This window comes from Vigna umbellata, chromosome 1 (genome assembly GCF_029865625.1).
Source record: "Vigna umbellata cultivar VRB3 chromosome 1, Vumbellata_1.0, whole genome shotgun sequence".
NCBI lineage: Eukaryota > Viridiplantae > Streptophyta > Magnoliopsida > Fabales > Fabaceae > Vigna > Vigna umbellata.
Genome location: NC_142165.1, coordinates 52,185,204 through 52,196,905, shown reverse-complemented (window position 1 = coordinate 52,196,905; position 11,702 = coordinate 52,185,204). Strand labels below are relative to the sequence as shown.

At 31.6% G+C, this 11,702-nt stretch overlaps 1 protein-coding gene across 1 annotated transcript; it reads left to right on the top strand.

Moving 5' to 3' along the window:
- Positions 1–736: 736 nt before the first annotated feature.
- LOC124837561 (uncharacterized) lies at positions 737–2,352 on the top strand. The gene is made up of 4 exons (XM_047312967.2): positions 737–1,291; positions 1,460–1,512; positions 1,650–1,907; positions 2,016–2,352. The coding sequence occupies exons 1-4, from the start codon at positions 737–739 to the stop codon at positions 2,350–2,352; spliced, it is 1,203 nt and encodes a 400-aa protein (XP_047168923.2).
- Positions 2,353–11,702: the final 9,350 nt, after the last annotated feature.

Genomic DNA, 11,702 nt, shown 5'->3' with positions numbered 1-11,702 from the left:
GAATGAAGTGGAGGTGCATGGTTTGGATGATGAAGTGGAGGTCCATGGTTTGGATGATGAAGTGCAGGGGGAGGAGGAGGAAGTAGAGGTGGAGGACGAACACCACGTGCATGTGGAGGAAGAAGTTTACGTTGAAGATTTTACTTCAAGTGTGTCTGATGATGAAGGACAAGGGGATAGTGATGAAGGAGAAGGGGATGAAGGACTAGTGGATGTTGATGTAAATGTTGATGAAGTACTTTTGGACGATATAGAAGGGGTTGTATCAGTGGAAGTTAATGAAAATAAAGAAAGTGGAAGTGAGGATATAGACGATATTGCACATAGCCAGAAAAACCCATATGACAGGGGGTTGTCTGATGATGAGTGGGAGTCAGATTTTTTGGCCACTCTAGAAGAAAGTGGAAGTGAGGATGCAAGTGATGAACGGCAAAGTTGTGGTCCATTTGGGACATTTGTTATGCAAAAGAGTATGTCTGAATACAAGTGGGAAGTAGGAACAAAGTTTAGGGATAAAAATGAGTTTATGGATATTGTTATAAGTTATGCAGTTCATGGTGGAAGGAATTTGAAGTTTATTAAGAATGATAACAGAAGGGTACGAGTAAGATGTTTGGGTGCCCAAAAAAGTTGTCCATGGATGGCTTATTGTGGCTATTTGGAAGGATGTAGGACATGACAATTGAGAAAAATTTTGGACAATCATACTTGCAGTAGGCAATTCAACATTAAAATGATGAATGTTAAGTGGTTGAGTGAGACATTAGATAATTCACTACATGAAAATCCGAATTTGAAGATAAATGAAATACGCTCAAAAGCTTTGAGGAAATGGAATACCAATGTCACAATTTCTAAAGCGTTTAGGGGAAAGATAATTGCATCTTGCAAAGTTGAAGGTAGTTATAAAAATCAGTTCAAAAGAATATATGACTATGCACATGAATTATTGAGATGTAACCCTGGATCAACAGTAAAAGTTAAAGTGGATACTGACCATGGTGAAACAACATTTCAGAGGTTTTATGTTTGTTTGAATGCTTGCAAGGTTAGCTTCCTCTCTTGTAGGCCATTTATTGGTTTAGATGGTTGTATATTGAAAGGAAAGTATAAGGGGGAGTTATTAACAGCTATTTGTAGAGATCCTAATGACCAAATGTTACCTCTGGCATATGCAATTATGGAAGTACAGAATAAAGATAGTTGGACATGGTTTTTGGAGTTGTTGATAGAAGACCTTGGGGGTGCTGAAGTCTGCAATTCATGCACTTTTATGTCTGATCAACAAAAGGTAAATGTATTTTTGATATGTCTCTGTTATATTATCAAAATTGGTCCTGGTTTTTGTTTAAAATGTTCAATTTGGTCCTTTTTTTACGAGGTTTATTACCAACTATATCTGAACTGTTACCTGGGCAAAGCACAAATTTTGCATGCGATACTTATATGCAAATTTCAGGAAAAAGTTTTTAGGGCAAAACTTGAAGAATCTGATGTGGAAGGTTGTTGCAAGTACATACCCCCAAGCTCGGGAAAGAGAAATGTTAAATATAAAGGAAGTCAATCAAAAGGCTTGCAAATACCTAATTGCTATAAACATTGATGACATGTAGAGTGGATATAAACATCGTTTTTATTCCTTGTAACAGATTTTGGTCTAGATCTAGATTTACAGGTATAGCACTTTGTGATACACTAACCAATAACATGAGTGAAGGTTTTAATAGTGTGATTGTTGATGCACGAGAAAAGCCAGTTATAACCATGCTTGAAGAAATTAGAGTATACCTCATGAAAAGATGGGCAACCAACAGAATTAAGATGTGTAATATGGACTTTGATATATGCCCCAAGATTAGAAAGAGACTTACAAATGAGTCAAATTTATCCAAAAATTGGATCCCTAGGTATGCTTTTTCTTTCCCTCTATTACTTGATGGCACTTGGTTTGTGATTAAAATGGCCGTATTTATCACTTAATTTTTAACTTGTATTCATTTATTATTTCATGGCAGTTGGTCTGCAGAAAAACTTTATGAAGTTAGACATTTTGCACAAATTACAAACAAGTTTGTAGTTAACTTGAACAGTCAAGAATGTTCGTGCAGGAAATGGCTTATTACTGGGATCCCTTGCTGCCATGCAATTGTAGCCATGAAGTTCTTAAATTTAGATCCAGAAGATTATATACCAATTTCCTTCAGACGGTCCACTTACGATGAAACATATGCCTCCATCATGTTTCCTGTGAATGGCCACCTGTTATGGGAAAGAACATCCTACCCAGACGTCCTCCCACCATTGAAGAGAACATTACCTGGCAGACTAAAGAAAAAAAGAAGGTTGGAATAATGGGAGCTAAGGAGGGATGAGACCCAGATGACCAAAGGTGGCCATAACAAAAATAATTGCCCATTACGTCCTCAACATGAAGCAGACCTACCAGAGGCATCTCAACAACCACCCCAACCACCAATTGAGGAAATGACACAACAATCTGAAGGACCTCCACAACCAACACAAGAATCTAGAGAAGAACAAACTCATAAAAGAAGAAGGGACAAGTTACCAATTAAAAGACCATGTGTTTTATAATGTTATAATGTTGTTGTACTTTTCTTTTGTTCGAATTGGTTACTTCTGTGCTAAACATTTGGAAGTGGCACTTGATATGTTTTGATATACATTGGAGTTTAAATCCTTACATGTAACCATGACCTCAGTTTTGTTTATGCAAACATATCGTTTTTATGCTTTATACAATTGCAAAGATATTGTTGTTTATTGCTTTATGGACACATCAGTCATCATCACAGGGACCATATTTGCAAATAATTAACGAAAATAGGGACTAAAATCAACAATTACTTACTAACACAAATTGTATTCCTTCATTCATTACAAAACACATAGGCAGAACCTCAACATCAAAACAGTTCAACTCCATTGACCTAAAAACACTACATTCAACCAGATTGGGACCACCTAAAACACATCATAAGTTGAACCAAAATACACACAACACATCATTCTAAAAACGCACAGAACATAACTATGTTCACTACACTAACAACACCAGCCACTGCTACTAATAACTTGATCCTTTTCTTCAAAGCCTTGACTGTGTTTTCCAGATAAAAAATCTTCCTCCTTTGCCTCCCAATAATAACATCCTTTTCATCAACATTTTCTTCATTGTACCACTTAAAATAGTTGCAACACATTGCATTACTAGCTCCACTATGTTATTCATGAACAAAAACTTCAAACACAATGTTAATTACTATCACATAAACAACATAGGGGTTATTCTAATTACCTTGTAGTTACGACAACCCCAAAAATATCTTCCCGCATTCTTTGAAGTTCTAGCCATTTTTACTACTGTCATCTCACCACAATTGCAAATGGGGATTATCCCTAGCCCCATTGAACCACCACCATGTCAACAACGACAACTTCGGTGCCCCAAGCTATTACAACAAGAAGAAGAAGATTGGGAACCAGACATGGCTCATTAACGACCAAGATTGGGAAGAAGATTGGTTAACATCTAACGTCACTGTGGCTTTCAAAGAACAAAAGCAAAAACCCTAATTTGAGAATCCACCCTCATTTCACCTCTGTAAAGGGTTTCATAAAATACAATTTGAAAAATAATAAATCCAACTGACAACGCCACAAAGGACTCCACGTAAGCCCATTTCACTCTGTAATTGCACATGTGGATATCTCGCCGTTAACGATTTGGACGGTGTTTGCTAAAAGGACCAAATTGATTACAAATTACATTCTTTGGGACTACATTAAACAACAACAAAAAATTGTGACCATTTCGAATTTTCCCAACCAAAATTGGGACCAAAATAGGTATTATACCAATATTTAACGACAAAGTGAGCTAGAGTGATTATATGGAATCTATGTCTTTGCAATTAGCTAACGTGGATTATTGGTTACAAATTTGTAATTAGGATGAAGATGAATAAGGAAGAACTCCTCATATGTTCAAGCCCAATTTTCTATTTTTCTTCCAAAACCCTAAGACACCAAAGGCTCCTCCTTCTTTCATCTCATGTAAGGGCAACCTCCCCCACTGCAGCCTCTACAACATGGCCGACGACATCATTGGCATTCTCGACAATGTTGTTCTGTCCCGACGCAGCCGCACCTTATCTCACCAAATTGAGAAACTCTACTCACCGCACATAAGCCAAATGGAAATTGGAGACGACATAAATACACTTTCCACCTTCGTTCGTCATCACACCATTAATCGGAAACGTTATTATTCTCTCCCTCGTCCTCGTTAGTACCATTCACTCTTCTTCCCACCTTTTTTTATTGGTCTTGGTTTTTTTGGGTATTTTTGGTTGATTATTGTTTATTAATGTCGTGGAAATGGAGAAAAGTAAGGGTGCTCAATGTGTTGTGTAAAATTTGTGAAGTGTTGTGTTCTCTGTTTGCATGTGAATGGTGTTGAGGAAGGAGAAGACCTTGATGTAGATAAAATGAAATTAGACTCGTGTGTTATTGTTAAAATTGGGGTAATGAAGTGAATAAAGATAAAGGTTCAAGGTGAGGTTGTGTTTTGGTGTGATGAATAATGGTGCGTTGGTTGGAGGAAGAAAAATGATGTTTGATGGTGGTTTGGGATGAATGAGAGAAGAAGATGAAAGTGAAGGGTGTGTGGGGAGTTGGTTTTTTGTGTAATGTTGTTGCAATGAAAGATAAAAATGGAGTGTGGGGTTAATAAGAGGAATAGAGTGTGAGGTTCAATCTTTTAGGACGATAGACTTTATGGTTTATGAAGTTTGTGATGGTTGAAGGTGAAGGTGTTGGGGATAGTGGTTATGATGAGGGCCTTGGTTCGTGAGGAGAAAGATGGAGATGATGAGTGGTAGTGGAAGGAGAATGGGTATGAATAATGTAAAGATGGAGTCTGAAAATAAAGAAGATGAAAGTTAGAGTTTAAAGATGAGAAAGAAAAATAATATATCCATAACGGGACGTTGTTGCCACTTCATCTCGTCCAATCGCATTCGAAAATTAATATATTTGTCATGTTTATACTCCTGTATGGTAGATGAGCTCCATCTAAACGACGTTTACGCAAAATTAACTACCATGAATAAATTGAACATTTTTAAAAAATTGATTGACTAAATTGAACAAAAAATAAAAAGGAAACCAAAGCAATTAGTTATACTACTAAATCACTAATTAAGCCTATAATAATAATATAATTTTTTTATATAATGTTTAAACGAGAAGTGAAACAAAAAGTTTTGATAGTTGCATTCATCCATCTTTTTTCCTAATTCTTTTCCATTTATATTTTCTTTCTCTATTGATCAAGATTTTAAAGTAGTTTGGAAAAATTACTCAATCTATAAAGAAGTAAAGTTTTACTTAAACAAGTTGTTTTGAGGTAAAGAAAGCAAAACATTTATCATTTTATATATTTTATTTATTTATTTTATTTGTGTTTTTATTTTTATTTTATTTATGTATTTATTGCTTTTTAACATCGTGGTGGTTAATTGTTGATGGTTAGACGCCATGTTCTCAATTAGTTGCCTTGCATCAATTTGCATTTTGTCTATCAACGTCTTTCTACTCATAGCATCTATCAATTACTTGTCCAAGAAATTCAATCCCTCATAAAAGTATTGAATGAGGAGTTACTCATGTGTTTGGTGATGAGGACAAGACTTTCTCTCCCAGTACACATGAAGACTTTCTCTTTATTGTTGCCTTATCCCATAAATTTCTTAACAAATAGCAACCACCTTAGAAGCTGGGATTTAAAAAAAAAGAAATAATCTTTTTAGAGTTTCACAAGTGTTAATGGATACTAGTATAAGGTAGTATAACCACTCTTTACAACATCTTGTAGTGAAAATGGAAAAGCTTTAAGCTTGATGTATTCCTCAATCATTGTTGTAGGTCTCATGGATGAAAAAACAACATGAAATTCCTTTAAATGCTTGTGTAGGCCTTCTCCTACTAATCCATGGAACTTAGGTAAAAGGTGGATTAACCCAAATTTTAGCTCGCATTCTTCATATGGGTATTGGATGCACATGTTTGGTGTAGTCACATATGGTGCAACCAACTATCTCAATGTTCTTTCCGCCATTTTATTTTCTTGAATTTTCTGTTGGAGCGAAGGATCATAAGATATCTTAAGATACTGGTGGTACAATTTCATTGGTATCTTCAGATGTTGAGGTGCTCCCTAAGTAGAACACCCAAAATGAAATCTTCTACGAGCTTTATGCAAGTTCCTTTCAATTATTGGATCAATTTGATGGAATTCGCCCGAATTTGCGAAAGTCATACATTATGCAATTTACTGAGAGTTCTTCTTTATTCTTTTATTTTTTTTTTCTTGTTCTTGCTTTGGAGAAAGGTTTCTAGAAAGACATAAGTTAAGAGGTTATTAAGTTCACTCCTAAAAAAGAGAGGCAGATATAAATATCAAGTCTTTCCTAGCAAAAGTATTACCCAACTAGTTTGAAATATTTCTAAAAAGAATTTTTTTAATAAAAGCAAAAACAATATTTTTTCTAGAAAATTTAAATAAACAAAGACTACAAAAACACAAACTAGATTAAATGCATATGGATTAAAAGAATCAAATAAAATAAAATAAATAAATAAACTTTTAACTCAAAGAAAATAAATAAGAATCAAAATACTAAAAATACTAATTGTATTTCTTGACAACGATGCCAAATTTGATAAGGTGTTGTTTATACTATCAAATTAACATTACTTGACTAAAGCATGTTTAGTGTCAAACAAGTAGCTAACAATTTGATATGGTAAAGTTAATCATGCATAGTTTTCCAACGAATACAAAATAGATTTTTATCAATTTGATTCTTATTAAAACCTATAAAAATTGTTAGAATAACACGATACAAATAATAAAAGATAAATATAAAAATCTAACCTAATGCAATTAGTTACTATGAATTATATTAAAAAAGAAGAAGATAATATGTCTAAAAATCTATAAAAATGTACTTAAAACAATTCACATACAAATGCTTATGATATGATAACATGAAAGTGTCTAATACTTTTATAAAAAAAGAGATGAGGTTTTGATATGCAAAAGATAAATGAAAAAATGTAAAAATAATAATAGTAAAACAGCTAAATTTCGCTCCCTTTTCAAAATATATTCATCATCGGTTATCCAAAAGTTATTATTAAATTAATTTATTATTGTAGATTTGCAAATTAATCAATGTAAAATCTCAATTAATTATTGTCATTCTTATTTTCAATCAAAGTACATTTTCAACTAATAATAATAATTTTTAGAATATTTAAAGTAATTTCAGCCATTCATCATGTCCATTTTTTTATATTGGTTATAGTTAAAACTGAAGCAAAAAATATTTTCTTATTTATAATTTTATTACCACGTCACTTATTATACTGATAAATGTCAATCCATATAAAAATTCATTATAAAAAAATCAATTTTTGTACTAAGTGTTCTTTTTTTCATTTAAAGTTTTTTCAAATCTGCTTAATTACTGTTACATATCTTTTAACTCCGGTAAAGTAACCTAAACTCTATTTGCAAAAAAAAAATTAAAACACTATTTAGTTTCTCTTTCTAGTATTTTCTTATGTTTGTTACGAACATGTTTTTAATCTTCATAGCTTTATTTAATTATATTCATATTAAAGTTTCCATGTAATGTAATGAACAAGTTAATTTTATCATTGAAGTTTGGTTTTGTCATTCTTATGGTATCATTAGTTTTATAATTAGGAAAATTTGTCATTTGGAAAATTTGTCATTTATATATTTCTATATGTACAAGAGGGTAAGACGATAATAAGATTCACCATGTTACGAAGGTGAGAATTGAGATTAGATAATTAAAATTGAAAAAACAACAATACAATTATATAATTGACATATAAAGAAAACTAGTAATTTTGATTTATTCACATAATTATTCTACATTAGTTATATCTAATTAATTACCAAACATTTATTACATATTTTATAATAACAACTTGTAAATCATTAAATATTAAATACATTATATCGAATGTAGATATAGTAATTATTGGTTCATATTGAAGATAAAATTTAGTTACTATGAAAACATATTATCTCTACACAACAAATCAAAGTATTTTTTTTTCTTTAATACAGATCAACATTGAATTTTTCTTTATTATAACACATAACTTTTGTTGTTATTGTGTGTGATTAAAATTGGTTAATAGAATTTCTCGTGCCTCGAAAGGAGGAAACTTTGTTATAAATGAAATGACTGTCTTTTTTATATTTATAAGACTTTTATATTGTTAATTTCTTATTCGAAATAATTTCCTTATTTGAAGTGATTTTATTATTATAAAATCTACTTGTAATACATTTGTTTGATTACATTAAATAAAGCAATTCATAAGAAAATTAAAATTTATAATTAATTTATAACTACCGCAAGATTATTATATAGGGTTAAATATGTTTTTAGTCCCTTAAGTATAACACGATTTTGGGTTTAATCCCTACTCAAAACTTTGATTGCTTTTAGTCCTCATAGTTTTGAAATTGTTATAAATAGTCCCTAATTTTGGATGACGTTAATTTTTGTTTGACGTGGCTAACTACCAGCCCATGTTTGATGTCATGTATGAGTTTATTCTCTGCCACGTTTCTTTTTCTTTTTATTCCAAATTTGCACACAAGCCCCTAATTTCTTCAATGTTTACACTTCAGAAGGAATACCGCAATTAGGGTTCAAAAGGAACACACAATTAGATTAAATCATTGGCAGCCATCTCGCAACGTACAGATACACAGAAGGCGAAACCCAAATCGTCGTTGAACCTCCAACGCAAGGCCGCCACCACCTAGCCTCCATGTCGCCACAAAAACCCTAAGCCAACCACCTACAAACCCAGAGCAGAAGAGCCATCGCCATCTCCTTCAAATCGCGTCGTCATCATCGAGAGAGAAAACCAGAGCCACTGCTATAAACTGGTCTACATGCATCAGAACACCCGATTCTGTTATGAGGGAATGGTCGAAAAAAAAATCCACTTTTTGCAAGCTCTGATTATCAATCTACCATGGACACAGTATGCAGAAGGATTGGTGTGACAGAGAAGTGCAAGAAACAAGGGTTTCAAAATCAAATTCTCGTACAAGGATGTGAGAAAATGGGCTTGAAAGAAGAGTCAGTGGCTACAAATTCCTCAACAGATCGTTATTGTGGTTCATGCTGTTATGGTTGTAGAACAGGAGATAAGAAGGACACTGACTCTACTTGGTTGGTTGACGCTGTAGGAAATTATGCAGTGATCCTCTCAGGATGTAAAGCTGAGAGATTCATAGATGGAAATGGTGGAATGAAGAAAAAGAAATGTTCAAGAGTTATTGCAGCAGCAACATGGAGAAGTAAGGTAACAAAGAAACTCTTAATCGAATCCAAGGTAACTCCAAATCAAAATCCTAATTTTGAGTAAAGGGTCCATGGTTTCCCTGGACAGACTCACCTGAGTCAACCCTACGCCTAGCTGGTCAAACAGGGGCTATTATGCAATTTTGAAAAGAAGTTAGGGGCTGAAGTGTAAACATTGAAGAAATTAGGGGCTTGTGTGCAAATTTGGAATAAAAAGAAAAGGAAACGTGGCAGAGAATAAACTCATACCTGACATCAGACGTGGGTTGGCCGTTAGCCATGTCAAATACAAATTAACGCCATCCAAAATTAGAGACTATTTATAACAGTTTCAAAACTATGAGGACTAAAAACAATCAAAGTTTCGAGTAGGGACTAAACCCAAAATCGTGTGATACTTAAGGGACTAAAAACATATTTAACCCTATTATTATATATATACATAGATTAGTGGAAGGAATGTGTTAAGTATAAATGTGTGTTTATTTTTTTTCATAACAAAAAATAATACAAATATAATTATTAAAATAAATATAAATAATTTTTATTTCATTTATAGATATATATATTTTATCATTGATAATTATTTTAGTTTTAAAAAATAATTAAATTTAAAAAAGAGTGAAATAAAATACAATTAATATCTATATCTATATATAGAATTGCCTTTTTGATGTTCACATTTATTTTTCTAATTTTTGAGTGACTATTTTTTTTTTTAATTTCAACTAGAGTTGTCAAAATGGGTAACTCGGTTCAATCTGACCCGGCTCACCACGGGTTGGTCACTTAGTGAGCCAACTCAATTTCGACTCACCTATTAACGAGCTGAAAAAATTCGAACTTGGTCCGACCTACCACAAGTTGATTTATTGGCTCATTTAATTATAAGTTTCTTTTAAAATAAAATAATTACAATTTTTTAAATTCAAATATAAATAAACGTCACAATAAAATGATGTTAAACTCCAAAGAAAATTTAAAACAAAAAAAAAAAGTATCACTTGTCCATTTATAACATTAGAGTATTGAATAGATAAATCTATAATATTTTTCTCTCTTGAAACATCTTCTTCTTTATTACCATTTACAATATAATAAACAAAATGCTAACTAATAATATTGAAACAAAAAATAATAAATAATTAAATTAAATTAGGTCACCACATGTAAATTTTAGTAAACGTTCAATACCCGAGTAGACTTTTCAAGTTGATAATGCTTTCTGGGTGATCTCAAACTTTGCAATTGTTATCCTGTCAAAAAAAAATATTGATACTTTTTATGTACAAAGAATTTACTTGTTACTAATATAACCTAACTCGCGTTGTTCTTTAGATCTACTTTGTTCACTCCAATAGTATCAGAAATCAAATCAATGCATAGGAAATGAATGCGTTGTCATACTATATAGAATTCAGACTATACCACACCACTTCTTTTACTGGATCTTACGGAGCCTGTTGATGCAGAATAAAATCGAGTCTGATCATAGAAAAGATTCTCTTCAAGTAAAACCAGCCTACCCTCTCTGTAAGAGCCTTGCTTGGTGGTTGGAAAAAAGACACATTTAATTGTAAGTGAGCGGGTTGAAAACTAGCCCGCATAAAAAAATAACATTTTTTTCAAACCCAACCCGACTCAAATCCGTGGTGAGCCGGGTTGGCTTGCGGGTTACATTCAATTTTGACAGCACTAATTTTAACAATTATTTTAATTTGACCTTTTAAAATTAATTGCTTTTTAAATAAAATAATTATCTACAAAATAAATAAATAAATATTTACAATAAAATTATAAAAATTATTTATATTAAAATTTTTAATTATAATAATAACAATACCAATAATTTTCTTATTTATTATTTTCTTAAAATAATTTAAAATTAATGAACGTAATATTTATTTTCACTCGTATATATTAAAAAAAGTAAATCTCCTTTATATAATTATACACACACATGTATATATATATATATATATATATATATATATATATATATATATATATATATCTTATCTTAACTAGATTTTCAAATTATGATCTTAAATATTTATCAATTTAATATATATGCAACAAATAAAAAAATAATAACCATAAAAAAATGCACATACAAAAGACCGTATGTACTGCTACTTCAACTTCAATATAGTTCTATTTTTTTTTTCTCTGTTTATAGTAAATCTTTAATTTATATTGTTGTTTCTTTTAACACTATTTTTCACATGAATTATAAATATACATGTAGAAAAT